General features: G+C 44.1%; 1 protein-coding gene across 23 annotated transcripts in view; it reads right to left on the bottom strand.

The window, feature by feature from the left end:
- Window positions 1-17,582, bottom strand: part of CADPS (calcium dependent secretion activator) — a 478,855-nt gene that overhangs the window by 50,264 nt on the left and 411,009 nt on the right. For all 23 annotated transcript variants that reach the window (XM_060402261.1, XM_060402259.1, XM_060402264.1 and 20 more), the window contains one exon: window positions 16,786-16,869. In XM_060402261.1, coding sequence (XP_060258244.1) covers window positions 16,786-16,869 — 84 coding nt within the window. The remainder of the gene's footprint in view (window positions 1-16,785; window positions 16,870-17,582) is intronic.

The raw sequence follows: 17,582 nt of genomic DNA, 5'->3' as shown, positions 1-17,582 counted from the left end.
GCGGCTCTGACAGGGAGCACGGCGGGGGCTTAAACCACTTCTCTTGCTTCATTAGGGGAAAAAGCAACCCAGGTGCAGACCACGAGGACCTCAGGGTTTGATACTATTAAATCAATGCACAGACAAAAAAAAAAGTGGATTAGGCCCTTTTTGCAAACAGAAATCTGGTGGGTAGGACGCAAAGATGGAAGAAAAAAGAAGTCAGAACAGATACCACTGCATTAGCGACTGCCTGAGCTCTCTTTCTCCCTGTGGTCCCTTAAAAACAAAAAAAGACAAAAACCAACCAAGCCAACGATTTATTCTCTGCACGAGCTGACTCCACCCGTTTCTGTTTGACTTCACAAGAGCTCTGAGCTGATTTCTCTGCCTTTGCCTAGAAAATGCTGACCACACTGCTCTTTCAAGGGCCCAGCAATATCTACTTCAATGCTTGGTTTGTGAAATATCTGCTGCAAGGATCATGGTGCTATTTTGCCTCTTTTTCCATTTCCCTAACCAAGAAGATCTTAGAAATCATTTTTTTTTTTTTGAGAGTTGAGGCAGTTCAGTATCTCAGTATCATACTTTGTACCACTACTATCTATAAAGTGATTTTATCTTTATTAGTTGAATTTTATAATTTATCACTATCCTCATGTCTAGACTGTAGGCTCCATGAGGAATAAGAATTTCTTTCTTTTCTCCTCACTATCTACAGTGCCTGGTATACAGTAGAGGCTAAATAAAAAATAATCAACAAAGACAGGGGACTCTACTCAACACTCTGTAATCACCTGTATGGAAAAGAACCTGAAAAAGAGTAGATATGTGTGTATGTATAACTAAATCACTTTGTTGTATACCTGAAATGAACACAAAATTGTCAATCAACTATATTTCAATATAAAATAAAAAATTTAAAAAGTGTTGAAAGAATGACTTGCTGAGCATGGTACTCTTTATTCTGTACCCAGGATAGAAGCTTCCAGTGCTCCCTGGAATAACGTAATAACTGGTACACAGTAAGAGCTTAAGAAATATTAGCTAATATTGTTACTAGTGTCTAACTCACATGTAGTTAGCTGGGAGCGACTGTACCAAGTGAGTTCTTAGTTGTAGTTTACAGACTAGCAAAAAGGATGGCAAACTCTTGCCTGTGGGTCTAATCTAGTCTGCTGCCTGTTTTTGTGTAGTTCACAAGCTAAGAATGGTTTTCACATTTTTAAATGAAAGAAGATCAAAAGAAGAATCTTATTTCCTGACATGGGACAATGACAAGAAATTGACATTTCAGTGTTCATCGATAAAGTTTTACTGGAACACAGCCATACCCGTTCATTTACATCTTGCTGATAGCTGCTTTCATGCTACAAGGCAGAGCATACGTTACTGTGACAGAAAATACGCAACTTATAAAGTCAAAAATATTCACTATCTGGCTCTCTCCAGAAGAAATTTTCTGACCTCTGGACTAGAACTTGCTTAAGTGGAAGCCACTGGGATGAGGGTGGGAAAAAATCATGAAATGCACATTTCTCATCTCAGTATGATCATTAACTATTTGACTGTCTATTTGTCCAGCCTGTTGGCCTCCTATCCTTATCTATGATAATAGGGAACAGAGCTCAGAGCTCAGGGTCTTCTCTGAATTTCTTACAGAAATGCAACTCTTAGATGGTGTATGAGGCAGCTGCTACGAAGGATGTGAAGCAGGGAACACTTCCCACACCTTGAAAAGTTCATAAATACTCTAGCAGGAAAACAAAAGGTTAATAATATTTTAATATTAACAAGAGCTCTGGAAATGAGGCTCTAGGAAAAACTACATTAACAGGGAAAGGGAAAAAACAACAGAGATAAATAAAGACCCTTTGCACAGGTACCAGATAATGCAGCAGTGCCCAGCAGGCAGAACCGGCAGGGAGACGGCAAGATTACAACAGGCAGTGTTTGCTGCCTAGCCACTCTGTGCCAGGCTCTGTTCTCGGTGCTTTTTATGAACCAGCTCATTAACATCTCCGGTACCTTTGAGATACGTCATCTGTAGCTCTCTGGGCTGCCATGAGATTTAACTAAGATGATACACACACGGGGCGTAATAAAGGACACAGCAAGTGCTCAGTACTTGCTACTGTTACTACTGTTGGAACTGCAGGCTAAACGAGCAGTCTTTCTATTCCATTAGTAAGATCAGCTAATTTGCCTTGCATCCCTACATGTGCCCCTCTGTGTCCTCAGTCTCTAGTTCTTGTGCTCTCTTTTGTTGTGTGGCAAAGATGGAATGGGCTATACACGCACATAAGCCCCCATGATAAGCACTGCTTAGGCCAGTAACATGGGAGAAACATGAGTCCATCATTAATCAGCAGATTGGAACTATGTGAAAAAGGACGTGGGCATTTCTAACAGGGCTTAGAGGCAGTGTGGAGAAGCAGCTGAGAGCACAGACTCTGGGGTTAGATGACATGGGGCCAAATTCTAGATCTACCATTTATTAGACAATTTACTTCACTTTTCTATGCCTCACTTTCCTCATCTATAAAATGGGGATAATAGAACTTTTCATGGAGTAGATGGGTTATTAAGTGATTTTTCAGAATAGCTCCTGGTTCACAGTAAGAACTATGTGCCAGCTCTTAATATCATCTCTGTTGGAAAATCAGGTTGTTCTAGGTTGTCAAACCTTTATATTGACCTTGGTCTGGCCCTGCACTATCAGACAGGTACAAGTGGCTATTTAAATTTAGATAACTGAAAAAAGAAATGCAACTAAAAATCCAACTTTTTAGTTGAACTAGCCACATTTCCAGTACAGGTGGCTATTGTATCAGACAGTTGAGATATAGAATAGCTCCGTCATTGAGTAAAGTTCTATCAGACACTTCTGGTCTAGATTCAAGAGACATTCATACATATAGGTTATTACATTTTTTAGTGATAAGAATGAAGAAGTGTATCATTCAATTCTTATATCAGAACACAAGATCAGTTGGAAGAAGCAGCAAGGTGAAGAAGAAGCGATGGGTGTCAAGAGCCTCATCCTGTGGATGAAACAAGAACTTAAGGTGGATGGGAATTATGTAAAGTGATAAAGATTCCAAGGGAGTGCTGGTAATATAGATGTACCTGTAATAGAAGGAAGCTGGGAGGAGAAACAGAGAGGGTAAAGGGAGTAATGCTCTACCTACTATAGCAGGGGAAAAAATCATCTCTATGATCGATAAACCAGAAAGAGCAATTTAAGAACAGCACTTAGAGCTAGGAAGAGAAAAGCCAGCTTGTTTAAAAGGGTCCCTTGAGGAATAAGGGACTGAGAATTGTTGCTTTTAAAAAATTATTATGGTGTTTCTGTTCTATTTCACATTTCAAATATGTATATTTCTTTCATAAGAAATTATTACAAAAAGAACAAAACCAGCGATAGAATTTTCAGCATTCTAGCATTTGCAGGAAGACTGTATCTTCTCCAGGGTAACTTCTTCAAGGTTTTTGCTTGACTGAAATCATGTTTCTGAGCAACAAAACCTAGCAAAACCCCCCCTCAATACATAATCTGGATGCTCTAAGTGCATCTTGGGAAGAGGAATTGCAAGTGCCAACCGAGGGACTGACGGCTTGGGGGAGACAGAATGTGCCAGTGGGTGGATGTACTGGGACTGTGTGTGCGGGTGAGCAGTTGAGCAAACCTCGGTGGCTCTTGCTTGGGGCCAAGTGACAATTACAGTGAAAGCCCCTTCCAACACTTTCTGAGCACTGGAGCAAAACACAGCCCTGAAGTGGATCTGGAATTGCAGACAGCATGACGGGTTCCCAGAGCTCTGCCACCAGAGGGGCTGAAGTGTTTTCAATGCTTGCTGCAGATCAAGGTTGTTTCTGGCCAACTGGGAAGCGCTGTGCCCGTGTCAGCACCGAACTCATGCCGCACAGACGCACATTCAGCGTGAGGCCATTTTCCTCTGCTTTCCTTTTTAGGAGGGCAGGATTTTAGAAGCGCTGTTTTTACCAGATGTGGGAACTGTGACCTCAAAAATTGTTTATGGGTAGGTCATCAGAAGGCTGCTGCTCAGCAAGATAATCACTGGCTTTCAAAATGTGATTCACATTTGAAAGACAAGAGTCAAGCATCAAAATGTTTTCAAATAAAATTTCTCTAAATTGCCTGTAAGTGGAACTTAAAACAGTTTTTTTCAGATGAGAGAGAGAGAGAATTGGATTCTAAATTCAGACTCTCACTATTGTTTTTTCAATGACTGGCTCTATGAATTTTGGGAAAGCAATTGTCTTTACACAGACAACACAGAAAGAACACTTGATAGAGAGTGAAAGGGAAAGTGTTAGTCACTCAGTTGTGCCCGACTCTTTGCGACCCCATGGACTGCAGCCCACCAGGCTCCTTTGTCTATGGGATTTTCCAGGCAAGGATTCTGGAGTGGTTTGCCATTTCCTTCTCCAGGGAATCTTCCCCACTCAGAGATCAAACCCAGGTCTGCACTGCAGGCAGGTTCTTTACCGACTGAGCTACCGGGGAAGTCACTTGATATGAAGTTGTACATAAAAATACGGATGCCTAGTTTACAGTATCTAGCCAATTCTTTTCATAACATGTCTTCTCATTTTACAAGTGAAGGAACTATCACTCAGAGAGGTTAAGCTGCTTTCCCCAGGGAACACAGCTAACATAAGGCAAACCTGGGATCTGAACAAAAATGGATCTGACTTCAAAGGATTCATTACTGCATTATGCTGCCCCCTAGCCTGCCACACCTTTGTTCACAAAACAATTTACCTAAGTTTGAGGATAAAATCCAGATCATGGCTTACAGATCTACTTTGAAAAGCAAAGAGGGTCTGCACTCAGTTGCTTCATTTGTGTCCGACTCTTTGAGACCCTACGGACTGTAACCCTCCAGGCTCCTTTGTCCATGGGATTCTCCAGGCAAGAATACTGGAGTTGGTTGCCATGCCCTCCTCCAGGGATCTTCTTGACTCAGGGACCAAACCCACGCCTCTTATGTCTCCTGCATTGACAGGTGTGTTCTTTACTACCAGCGCCACCTGAGAAGTCCAAGGAGGTAATATTATGATGATATTCACCTATCATCACAACAAGACTTCATATGTAACAACTGATGGAACCATCATGTATATTCTGAAATAACCTCTGAGGACCACTGGAGAGCTTCAGAGGGACTGGGGGAAGGTAGGAGAGAGCCCAGGCTTCCCTGGAAAGCCTCCTTAGGCAAGAACACGAGTTGCACGGCTGCTGGTTGATTGCACGGCTTCTGTGCATGTTCATAAATATTGATCGTGATTAAACTATTATCATAGTAATGAGGGTAATAATACCTCCTCCAGCCCATCCCACCACACTACTCTAAGTCCCCACCTTTCATCAAACAAAGAGCTGCTGGCACTGTTGGGGAGTTGGGCAAGAGGCAGGGAAATGATCTCTATTAAGCAAAAGCATTCTGTTCCATGCGCTGATTAGGCTCCGCAGCCTCATTAACGAGGAGAATTGTTCGCGTCTCCTGTTGCTCAGGGTACTGTGCTCCGAGACTGGGTCCAGGAAGTGTATGTTCTCATCTCTCTTCCCCCCTGGGGCTTCCGAACAGATGCCCGATGGAAGGAGACCTGTTTTTCTTTCCACTCTCCCTCATTTCTGTCCCAACCATTACTTCCCAGGAAGGATTTCTGCAAGGCTCAAGGGCTCCTCCAAAACCACTCTTTCTTCTCATGCTGCTGAGACTCAACAATGGTCACAAGCTTATTATTTCCCTGGCATGAGGCTAAGCGATTTATTGGTAATTAACCCTCACACTGGGAGGGGTGATGGTTATTACCCTTTAGAGATGAGGAAATTGAGGCTCAGAGACGTTTAGTGACTTTTAAAAGGACCCCAAGTTGGCAGTGTCATGGAGCAGGTGTGTGAACGTGGGTCCACTGGACTCCAGGGTCTGTGCCCTCTCAAGGCTACTGAGCTGCTCTTCCATGTACTTATTGACATGACATCCTCTCACTTTAGGGGAAACGTGGAAATGCAGAATGGAGACCTTTAATTCTGGAAACTCTCCATGAAGGAATAAAGGCTTGTTTTGATTTGATTATATTGGGACTTCCCTGGTGGTCCAGGGGTGAAGAGTCTGCCTTTCAATGCAGGAGATGCAGGTTCGACCCCTGGTTGGGGAACTAAGACCCCTGGTTGTCCACCTGCCCCAGGACAACTAAGCCCATGTGCCGCCCCCACTGAGCCCACCTGCCCTAGTGCCTGCAACAACAGAACCCACTGCAGGGAGCTCGCACACAGCAACTGCAGAGACTGCTTGCCACAGTGAAGACCCAGCACAGCCAGAAAATAAAGAAACAACAATAGTAGGGGGCCCTTGCCCACTTCTGCCATTTTCGGGCTTTATCTTGTAAACATCTCTCAACACCAAGAAGCCCAACTGAACGTAAGCATGGCAGGGGCCATGTCTTACTCGTGTCCTTGCTTCCACATGGCCCTGGTGCTGAGCCAAGGTAGCCTGTACTGAACAGTAATGTTTCTACATGAGGGCCCCACTTGTCACCCCTGCTGCCTTCCCCTATCCCTGCAGCTGCCTCACCTTGAACTCAAGGGGATACAGTGCTTCTACTGCTGCTGCCAGAGATAACCTCTTATAGCCAGGCTAGGTCTGCTACAGAGTGAAGCTTTTTTTCTCCCCCGCATTTTTTTTCTTTACTGCATCTCAGGTAAAGATCAGGGAAAACAAACACATTGATAAGACGGGAGGTCTGGGTTCTATGTCAAAATGACTTGCTCAAGTCATTCTCCTTCTCTGGTCTCAGTGTAAACAACTGCAAAAAGGGGGGGGCTAGAATGTATCACAACTTCCCAAACTTTTGGCATCAATACCATCTTCCTGATTTGGGCTATTGCCCATGGGCCCTCTGTATGTATTGTATTTACTTATTTACTTAATATTGTCCTTTAAATTGGCTCACTTTTTAAATACTTAATTCTAAAAAGAAACCTGGTATCACTGCCGTAAATGGAAACACAGGATCACTCTCAAGAAGAGAAGGTAAGCATAAAAATAAATACAACATACATATGACGAAGTGATTACTTTCTAGGTAGACAGGGTTGCCTGCTAAGGGTGCTGTGTCTGAGGCTGCTCATTCTCTCTGTCTCTCTTTTTGTTGGGCATGAAGATCTGAAAATTTGGAGAAGTCTGAGAGGCAAACACTCAAAGGAAACTTTCTCCCTGATAGAAGGATATGGACGGAAATACAATTAAAAAAGAAACAACTTCCTCACAACTTGACTGGTGTTATTTAATATTGAGTTTTTGCCACATCTGACACCTTCTCACATAACATGTAGCCTGTCCGCTACATTTGGTAAATACTCAGTGATACACGAGGAAAGGCTGTCAAAGAGAAGAAGGAGGAGGAGGAAGAAGAGGAAGAAAGGGAAGAAGCAGCAGAAGCAGCAGCCTTGGTTGGTAGAATCTGCTAATTTCTGTGGTATATGCACTTTTACTAGGTCAATGTCAAGCTTCCAACAAGACATCATTAAAAGTGAACATGAAAAGGACTGCAAAGAATTTGCTCTTAACAGCAGGTAGAAACTGAGCATATCACTGGAAACAATGGACCAGAAAATCTCAGGTCCTTGCTTTGTATGGACTCTAGATTGTACTTTTCAGTTAACAAGAATCAAGTCTTTTTAAAAAAGTCTTCCCTAGTCTACAACTCTAGCTCAATAATTCACATAGAGCCATCATTTAAAACATGGTGGCTGATTAAGTAACTGACTGTAATACTCAGGACTCAGTGATATAACCACAGTAACAACCACAAACATACCAGTATTAAAACAAGCATTGAATGCTTGAGTGAAGTCGCTCAGTCCTGTCCAACTCTTTGTGACCCTGAATGCTTATCCCATTGCAGATATATAGCATTTTCTCATTTATTTCTAAAAATACCACATAATCTAGGTATTATTATTCCTATTGCATGGGTCAGTAAATTAAGATAAGAAGTTAATTAATTTGTTCAAGATTATAATATGGTAAGGGGCAGAACTTGACAAGTAAGTATGGCTTGCTGTATGTTGAAATAAACTTGGCTCAATTTAACATTTTCTTGGAGAATGGAAGATTCAACTCTGGTAACAGAACTATTTTGATTAATAGAGAGGTATTCTAGAGATCATGTATGAATGAAAAGTTCCTGAAGAATTAAAGTGAGAAATGCTAAAAGTATACTAAAGTTAATGGAAAATATCTTTGAGGAATCCAATTTCTGGATATGGAAATGTGCTGAAATGGAAGTTATAAGAACTTATAAGAGAGTTTTGGTTGCTTCTGTTACAGAATAGTTTGGGTTGCTTAGGAGAAAAGATGCCATGCTAAGGACTGAACCAGTGAGAAAACTGCTGGTTAAAAGCATTAGGGCCATTTCAACCTTCCCACAGGTTTAAGATGAAGGAAGGTTGTTGTTGCTTATTTGCTCAGTCAGTCAGTTCAGTTGCTCAGTCGTGTCCAACTCCTTGCAACCCCATAGACGGCAGCATGCCAGGCTTCCCTGTCCATCACCAACTCCCGGAGCCTACTCAAACTCATGTCCATTGAGTCAGTGATGCCATCCAACCATCTCATCTTCTGTTGTTCCCTTCTCCTCTCGCCTTCAATCTTTCCCAGCATCAGGGTCTTTTCGTTGAGTCAGTTCTTCGTATCAGGTGGCCAAAGTATTGGAGTTTCAGCTTCAGCATCAGTCCTTCCAATGAATATTCGGGACTGATTTCCTTTAGGATGGCCTGGTTGGATCTCCTTGCAGTCCATAGGACTCTCAAGAGTCTTCTCCAACACCACAGTTCAAAAGCATCAATTCTTTGGCGCTCAGCTTTCTTTATAGTCCGACTCTCACATCCATACATGATCACTGGAAAAACCATAGCTTTGACTAGATGGATCTTTGTTGGCAAAGTAATGTCTCTGCTTTCTAATATGCTGTCCAGGTTGGTCATAACTTTTCTTCCAAGGAGCAAGCATCCTTTAATTTCATGGCTTCAGTCACCATCTGCAGCGATTTTAGGGCCCCCCAAAATAAAGTCTCTCACTGTTTCCATTATTTCCCCATCTATTTGCCATGAAGTGATGGGACTGGATGCTGTGATCTTAGTTTTCTGAATGTTGAGTTTTAAGTCAACTTTTTCACACTCCTCTTTCACTTTCATCAAGAGGCTCTTTAGTTCTTTACTTGCTAAGTTGTGCCTAATTCTTTGTGACCTCATGGACTGCAGCACATGGGGCTTCCTTGTCCATCACTATCTCCCAGAGTTTGCTCAAACTCATGTTCACTGCATTGGTGATGCCATCCAACCATCTCATCCTGTCACCCTCTTTTCCTCCTGCCCTTAGTCTTTCCCAGCATCAGGGTCTTTTCCAATGAGTGGGCTCTTCACATCAGGTGGTCAAAGTATTAGAGCTTCAGCAGCAGTCCTTCCAATGAATATTCAAGGTTGAAGGAAGGTTAAGAATGGCTATTTATGGGACCCCCCCCCCCCATAACATGCCAGGTATCATACAAGGCCAATGTACACTTTGTACCTAACTGTTCCCTCGAGTCTCTGAGGTAGGCATTAGCATCACCACTTTACAGATGAAGAAAGTGAGACTCCAAAATGTTCAGTGACTTTCTCACATTTCTGTAAGTCTGGGCTTCACAATCACGTCTCTTCTTCTACCTTTCTGGGGATAAGCTTCCCACTGCATGTGACTCAGAGGTCTGGTCAAAATCTCTATCTTTAAATTTCAGAACGATTATTTTCTGTTTGAAGCCATGCACAAGTTTGTTAGCCATTTCTTTCATAGCTGACCTATTACCCTGTAGTTCAGCACCTCATGTTCTAAAGAAAATATTGGGTCTGTGTCATGTTCACCCTGAATACCTTAGCTGTTTACTAAAGAATATTAAGGGAAATGATTAACTTTGGATGCTTACTTTATTTCTTCTGAAGGGCTGCCTTGGACAGCAGATATGTTAATTGTCATGTGCGTTTTAACAAGGCATGAACTGGAATGAGGATGATGTCCTACTAGGTGATAAAATTATCTGTCACAGACCCCAAAGTGGATGTCAAGCTCTGAAACACTGGGGAGCAGCTGATGAAAGAAGTCATAGAAGACACAGCAGATCAGTATTTTACAGTTCTTGAGCATTTCAGGGCAAGCTGTTTTTGTTTGGTCCATGTGAACAAAACACATTAGACAACCTAAGTCTTGCCTTATACTAGTGGCTCAAAGCTTCAAAACAAGAAGACTGCAAACCCAACACTAGCTTGTAGAAGGCAGCTGGGCTCTCTATGGCCTCTCTTAACTTCTCCGAATGAATCAACTTCCATTATGTCTCTATGCAAACCCTTAAATCCCATAACCACAGGCTCAGGACTAGATCCTTAACTCCATTCAACTCCATCCCTGTCATTTTCCCCCTTTGGCTCTGGCCCTACCCTGAGTCACAATGAACTTCCAGTTTCCAGAGTGAAATAGACCTTCGGGGCTTCTCTGGTGGCTCAGATGGTAAAGCGTCATCCAGAAATGCGGGAAACCCGGGTTCGATCCAGGGTTGGGAAGACACCCTGGAGAAGGAAATGGCAACCCACTCCAGTCCTCTTGCTTGGAAGATTCCATGAATGGAAGAGCCTGGTAGGCTATAGCCCATGGGGTCACAAAGAGTCAGACACAACTGAGCGACTTCACTTTCACTTTTTACTTTTTTCTTCCCCAAGTCTTTGTACTTTGGACATTCTTTGTTTTATTCTTTACCAGGTGAGATTTTACTTATCTATTAGACCTCTGCTCAAACACCTTTCCTCTATGGCCTCCCAGGTGAGGCTGGGTCCCTTTGCGCTATGGTCCAATTGCATCAGCTACGCTGAATAATCGCTACGCTTGTAAATTACTTGTTGAGAATGTCTCTCTCATAGGAATATACAATAAGAGATAATGTTCCTCTCATTCATTGCTAAGCTCCCAGTGCCTAGCACATAGTAGGTGCTTCATAAACATGTGTTGAATGGAGCAGCATAAAACTAAAGACTGTTCAGAAAGCATAAAGGAAGTGGGGAGATGCTGTGTGTCTACTCCTTTGGTTTTACTGCAAAACTAATTGGCTGGTGGGTAAATTATAAGGGAAACAACACCACCACTCGGCCTCAGGCACCTGAGGGACGACCTGGAGCGCTCCAGGGGCACCACCGAGGGTCACAATAGATGACTCTTTCCCTTAAGAATGATCACATACAGTCGATGGTTCTGGGAAGAGTCACTAATTACCTTCATCTACGGGTTTCTTAGCTTCTATGGGGAATAACATTCTGGTGATAATTAAGCAGTAGATCTAAGGTGGAGTTTTATCAGCTGTGTAAGACTCAGCTGGGCACATTACTCAACTTATCTCATCTGTTAAATGGGGTAATCATCATATTATTACATAGGGTGACTGTGAGGACTGGATGAGAAAATGCATGTCATTTACTTAGCACTGTGCCTGGCACACGTCATGTTCAAAGCATGGAAGCATTTACTACCATGGCCGGTGCTTCTGTCCAAGGCAGGCACCTCTACTCTGAAGTGCAGAAGCCAAATGACTTGAATCACATGAACCTAGCATCTGATAATTTGATAAGGTTACCCTCTGAGGAAGAACCAAGACCTCTCTGTCGATACCGCCATCACCAGCCCACACTGTAAAAAGCCATTTCTCCCTTGCTGGTGTTCCCTGAAGCCAAAGGAAAAATGGAACGCCATCAGAGGTAACACTGATAAGTCAGGACCAACCTCAGCCCACGCTACACTTTGAACTGCTTCCTGATCAAACTGTTCTGTGGACAGAAGTGAATACCCTTGATCCAGTTCTGGCCTTTGACCGAGCTGGCAGTCGTGCTCTCTGGCCTGCCCTCAGGGGCTCTGCACTGAAGCAGTCCAAGCTGCTGCTTCATCTGCAGGAACATCAGCCCTGGCCTCAGCCTCTAGCAGGAAGAGAAGCATGTCCACCGCATTTCATATCTAAGCGGCAAAGCAATTAAAATGCTGACAAAAGGGGAAAACGCTGAATGAGGGTAATTTGAGACCTAGGAGACTGGTCAGACAGTGGAGCTGGGGCCCCTCAACAGCTCTTTATCCTCCCTAACCTGAGCAGTTTCCATGCTATGCTGTGACCATCTCGAATGGATGTGGGTGATGCGGGGGAATCTTAGGTAAATTTTAGGGGGCTTCAGGGAATCTGATGTAATCATTCTGTCTGCTGGCAGCGGGTGCCTCTTACATCCTCCCTTTTCCTTGGAGGCTCCAGAGAGTACACGGAGAGAGAAGGCTGGCCAAGCTGCAGGGCTTAACCTCCCGAAGCCTCAGTTTCATCATTTGCAGGAGAGCCTTGCTGCAGCAGGATTGTTCAGAGGATTCGACAAGAAAAAATATATTTAAAGCACTTAGCCCTGTGCCAGGCACTTAGCAAGTGCTTAAAGGATAGGAGCTGAAGCTCTTGTAGCTATTTTGGACTTTCAAATTCATCTACCATAGCCATCATCAGATTACACTGAGAGGAATTCAAAGCCAAGGGGTGGTCCTGTGTCCCAGGTCACACAGTTTGTTGGTGAGGGGCAGAGCTGGGGTCCCGCCCCCAGTCTCCCCACCCTATGATGTCTTTCTTCACTAAATCCCTTACTCTCAGGACTCATCTGGCTTAGCTGAGTTCTCCATAAATCACACTTCTCAAGCTTCCCACCATTGTCCCCTGCAACTGAATCTACCCTCTACTCAATCCCTAAACCCTTCTGATGCTCCTTTCAAAGTACCCTGTGAAAATGTCTTCTCTGCTTTCCTGCCATGAGGCCATGGCAGCTGTTGTTCTGTCCAGAAGCATCTCCTCTCCTTTTTACCCATGTCTGGTCCCTTTAAGTCTGGTTCCTCCATCTCCTCCTCGGAGGGACTGTCCAGGACCATCACAGCTGAAGGAACACCGCCCCCCACCCCCCCACCTTCTCTCTGTCTCCAGTTTGTGGTCTGTACAGCAGTGGCCCCAGCCCCAATAACTTTCTTTTCTTTTTCTTTGTCTCCCATCCTCAGTGTAAGCTCCCAAAGGACAGAGAACATGCCACCCGCACTCACTGCTGGGTCTCTGGCACTGACATGATCCGCAACACACAGGTTTGGGGTAAACACACACCAGGTGAATGAATGCATGAGCCAACAGATGGATTCTAGAAACAACAATTTGGTAACACCTGGAGAGGACCAAGGCAAAGATTCTAACTTGCTGGGAGGACAACCTGGACACCTGTTTGGCCCCCTTCTTGGCCTCCTAAAAGAACAGCGCCTAGCTACCCACAAAGACAGGGAGTCTTCCAGGCAGGCAACCCACACAAAAGCACATCTTGCAGTCGGGGGAAATGGGAGGATGGTTGCTAATTGCGACTTCCAACTGGGCTGATCTTTCAAAAGTTCGAAAGGCGCCTGCCTCCCTAAATCCCGGGCTGCTACCGCTGCTGGGGCTGGAGGAGAGGAGGGGTGTGCCTGGGCGCCTCTCAGGCTGGCACGGAGAAGACACATCTCCTCCTCCCTCCTCCCCCCAGCTCCTCTCCAAGAGAGGAAGCAATGCAGATGGAGACGAGAAATAAATATTCCTGCCTGCTCTGTGCCACTGCAGACGTTTTCCAAAATGTCTGGCTTGGACCATGAAATCAAGCCCACCCAGGAAAGGAGGCGCTCAGCGGGAGAAAGAGGGGGAAAAGGGTGGCATATTTGTCGGTACTTGTCAGCTTTCTGGGGGGCAGAGCACACGGCTCAGACTTGGCAGCCCCCCCGAGGCGGGGACGTGGTGAGTGCACAGTAATGCTTAAGGAACAGAATCGGAAATGGGAGCGAGTGAAGGAAGCCCTGCCAGGCTGTCGGCAGCATCCCTAAGCCTTTGTCCGCGGTCGCAGGACTCCTAGCTGGTCCCCCTGTCCTTGGTGTCAAGGCCTGGTCCACAGTACCTGCTGCCTCCACGCAGCCCTCCGACCTCCACCCCGCTCTGGGATGGTTAACACCACGGCGCCGCAGGCAGTCTTCAAAGGCTCTATGAGATTCGGGCAGGAGCCCAGGATCCACGTGTGGAGACATTCCTGCCACCTCTCTGCATAGCTCGCCTCCTCCAGCGCTGGAGCACCGGCAGGGATGAGAACACAGGCTGCAAATGATAAGTGGGTGCTTCTGGCCTTGGGGGAGCCGAGAGTGTGGGAGGAGTGTCATTAAGGAGGGGAAGTAACGGGCCCACCAACAGCCCTGCAGTGTCCCGCAGTGACAGGAGCTTCACGAGGCGGGCTGCGCGGCTGCAAATGTCTCCCAAAGGGGAGATCGAGAGGCTGAGAATTCCAGCATGAACATTCTGGCATGTGCTGGGTCTTCTTTGCTTCTACCCCTGCTGTGAGAATCCCCCTGGCCCCATGTTCCTGTCACCTCCGGACCACCTTTCACCAGGTCCCCTGGTAAGCAAGGAATGTTCCCCTGGCATTAGGGTGGGGTCCTTAGAGGACTGAATTCTGCTCCAGGAAGAGCAGAGGGGCTTTTATGGTTTGCACTGGTTCAAATCCAGTGCAGCGAAAACAGTTGCTCAAAATGAAGACTCAAAGAAAGTGGTTCTCTTTTGTGGGTGTCAGGATAGCGTTTTCCAAAAATGCTGCCTTTAGTTCTGCCTCTTTTCACCATTTCCATGACTTCACTGAGGAATGAGAGCTTATCTAATATTTCCCACTCGTGTGCCCTGAATCCTTCTTTATGATTCTTTCCTGCTTACATGCCCATCTGCCTTCTAGTGTCAGGCAATTGCCAGCTGAATGCCACTCTCTCTAGGAAGCTGTCTGGTGGTGGGGAGAAGCTGGCAGAAGACCTAAGTTCCTGTCCTCATTCTTCCAGCTGCTGAGTGACCTTAGACAGATTATTCCCTGTCTCTGGGCCTTGGTTTTTCGGTTCATCAAAGAAATGGGTTGGACAGTGTTCCTTTCGGCTTTGACATATCATGCGTCGTCCTACTGAGTGAATCAGACTGCTGTTCTCTGTCATCATCCTTTTCCCATCCCAACTTTGCGAACAGATTCCAGAGACCAAGGCCATCACACTTTAAGGACTAAGTTCAATCCTTACACTTGGGAAAGTCAGAGCTGCATATCAAAATAAGCTGGGCACATAGATAAAGTATATACATACAATCTAAAAATTGCTTTAAATGTTTTATGTCTACATTTCCCTTAATTCCCAGGAAATCTAATGTATGTATTAGGGAAAGACCAAAGCAGGATATATTTGCAAAGAACTTGTAACTATGTATTAAGTTTGTAATGCATAATCACCTTCTTAGTTATCTTTTACTAATCAAGGCTGCCATTTACTGAAACCTACTATGTGTTATGACTATGCCAAGTCTTTCACTCACATTATTATCATCATGACAGCTCATTACAGAAGAAAGTACTTACTCTTCACTTGCCTACAACATTGGTAGTTGATGTGAATTAACACAGAGAAACACAAAGCGAAAACAAAAGGATGCAATTGCATGCCTCCTACAAACCAGAAGCAAACTCAGGCTCAGAGAGGATGAGACAGCTACTCTAGATCACACAGCTGGTTAATACAGGTAATGGGATTTGAACCCAGGTCTGCTGGATTCCACAGATGATGATATGCTCCTCCTCTGGCCCGTGCTGGGCTCTGCCTTGGCATTCGATGCCTGTCTAGGAGATTCTTCATCTCCTAGAAGAGAGGTTTTGAAGGACCCATAAATAGCAGGTCCTAAACTGACTGCCTTTCTTACGGTGTTGTGAGAGGAAAACAGCTGGTCTACCAGCCAGCAAAAACCTTGCTGTGAGAAATGGCAAGAAAGCACGCAGCAGCGGTGGCCACCTCGCACAGAAGGAAGGGTGAACTGGTAGCCCATCTAAGCCACCATCTCCATGGATCACTTACCTACAGAGAATGAGTCTGGCTTCTGCCAATGACCTATCACACTTCTGTGTCCATGCGGCATGTTGGCACAGAATTAGAGCTTTTCCGAATGTGCACAGATTGGATCATGCGCAGCAGAAGTTGTAAACTCCAGTGTCCCCAAGCCCAGGCCAGTACAGGAATGAGCAAAATGGCAAGCAAAGGGGCTACAGGGAACTGGTAAACACCTCTCTGATCTGTGGGGCCTACAGACTGAGCTCCAGCAGACTGCTGCAATGCACACATGCAGACCGAAGACTGCCGACTGCCTGCCGTATGAAGAAACCCCCGAATACTGACATCTCTGAGTTCTCCTGATTCTTAAACGTGGGCAGCTAATTCAGTAAAGAAAAGTGTACCGGATATGGTGAGGACCAAACAAAACCTACTTAGGAGCTCTATCTGACTTTTAGATCTCTGCTTGGTAATCTCCAAAATTAATTCTCCTCATTTGCAGGAAAAGGAGCCCAGAAATACCTGAGCTAGCTAAGGTGAGCACAGACTGGCAACCCTCTTTGGATACATACATGTATTAATAGAGACATATATGTCTCTGTGTACATGCATATACATACATACATATTATATATTCAAAATTAAATAGAAATGATTTGGATTACTTGTTGTAATGAACTGTTTTGCTTATTTTCCTGTGTTATTATTATACATTAGCAGTTGACCACAATGAACATATGTATACAAACCTAAACCAAAATGACATAAAAAGCACCTCGCTCCTAAACCCAACCCAAACTAGAACATACATCAGGAAAGAAAGAAGCTCTTTACTTACGGTAAATGACAAAAAAGAAGAAAACAAAGTCCCCTCATCATATCTGGACAATTTTGCAAGCACTCCTTCCAGGATTGTAACGAACTAGCAAAATAGCAAAAAGGGAAAAGAATCATTATTTCAAACTATAATTGCTCATAATAAAGAGCAACATTTCCCAACCTCCCAGGGACCAGCAATGAGCTCTTGCTCATTTTTAAGTTCTATTATTTGGTTCCTGTCTTTGGGGAAAGGAAGAGACTGCCTTTACATAGAAATATTTGACTTATTCGGCTTTCTCTTCATTATTATGTGATTGCAAATATAGAGTGTTACAGAAGTGCAAAGTGACAAAATATTATTGAGTTGCATATAGCATGCGATAATATTAAATGCACTTTTCAAAATCCAAAACTGCGCAAAGCAGTTTTTACGTTACATATTAGCACTACATTTAATCCAATCTATTTTTATTTGTATTTTATCAGTAATTTTGGGGAAACAGAAGTTTAGTACTGGCAAATATAAATGTCTTCCCATTCAGCATTACTTAGTTAAAATTCTATAATTCATGAGGGTGACTGAAATAGCTTTATCTGACTTTTATGTTTTATTATGACTCTCACTGCATGTGAAACGAGGGGAAAGGGGGTTTTCATGATGGCAGAATTCCTTATTACCATTTAACTTTCTGTTTTTAAAAAGCTAACTTTGTCAGGGCTGAAAAACAAAACAAATATTTCCTGCATAACCTACTGCAACATTGGGGGACAAATTTTTATTAGGGTAACATATGCCACTTGATCAATTCATCTTCA

Source organism: Ovis aries, chromosome 19 (assembly GCF_016772045.2).
Source record: "Ovis aries strain OAR_USU_Benz2616 breed Rambouillet chromosome 19, ARS-UI_Ramb_v3.0, whole genome shotgun sequence".
NCBI lineage: Eukaryota > Metazoa > Chordata > Mammalia > Artiodactyla > Bovidae > Ovis > Ovis aries.
This window is presented reverse-complemented; position numbering and strand designations above follow the sequence as displayed.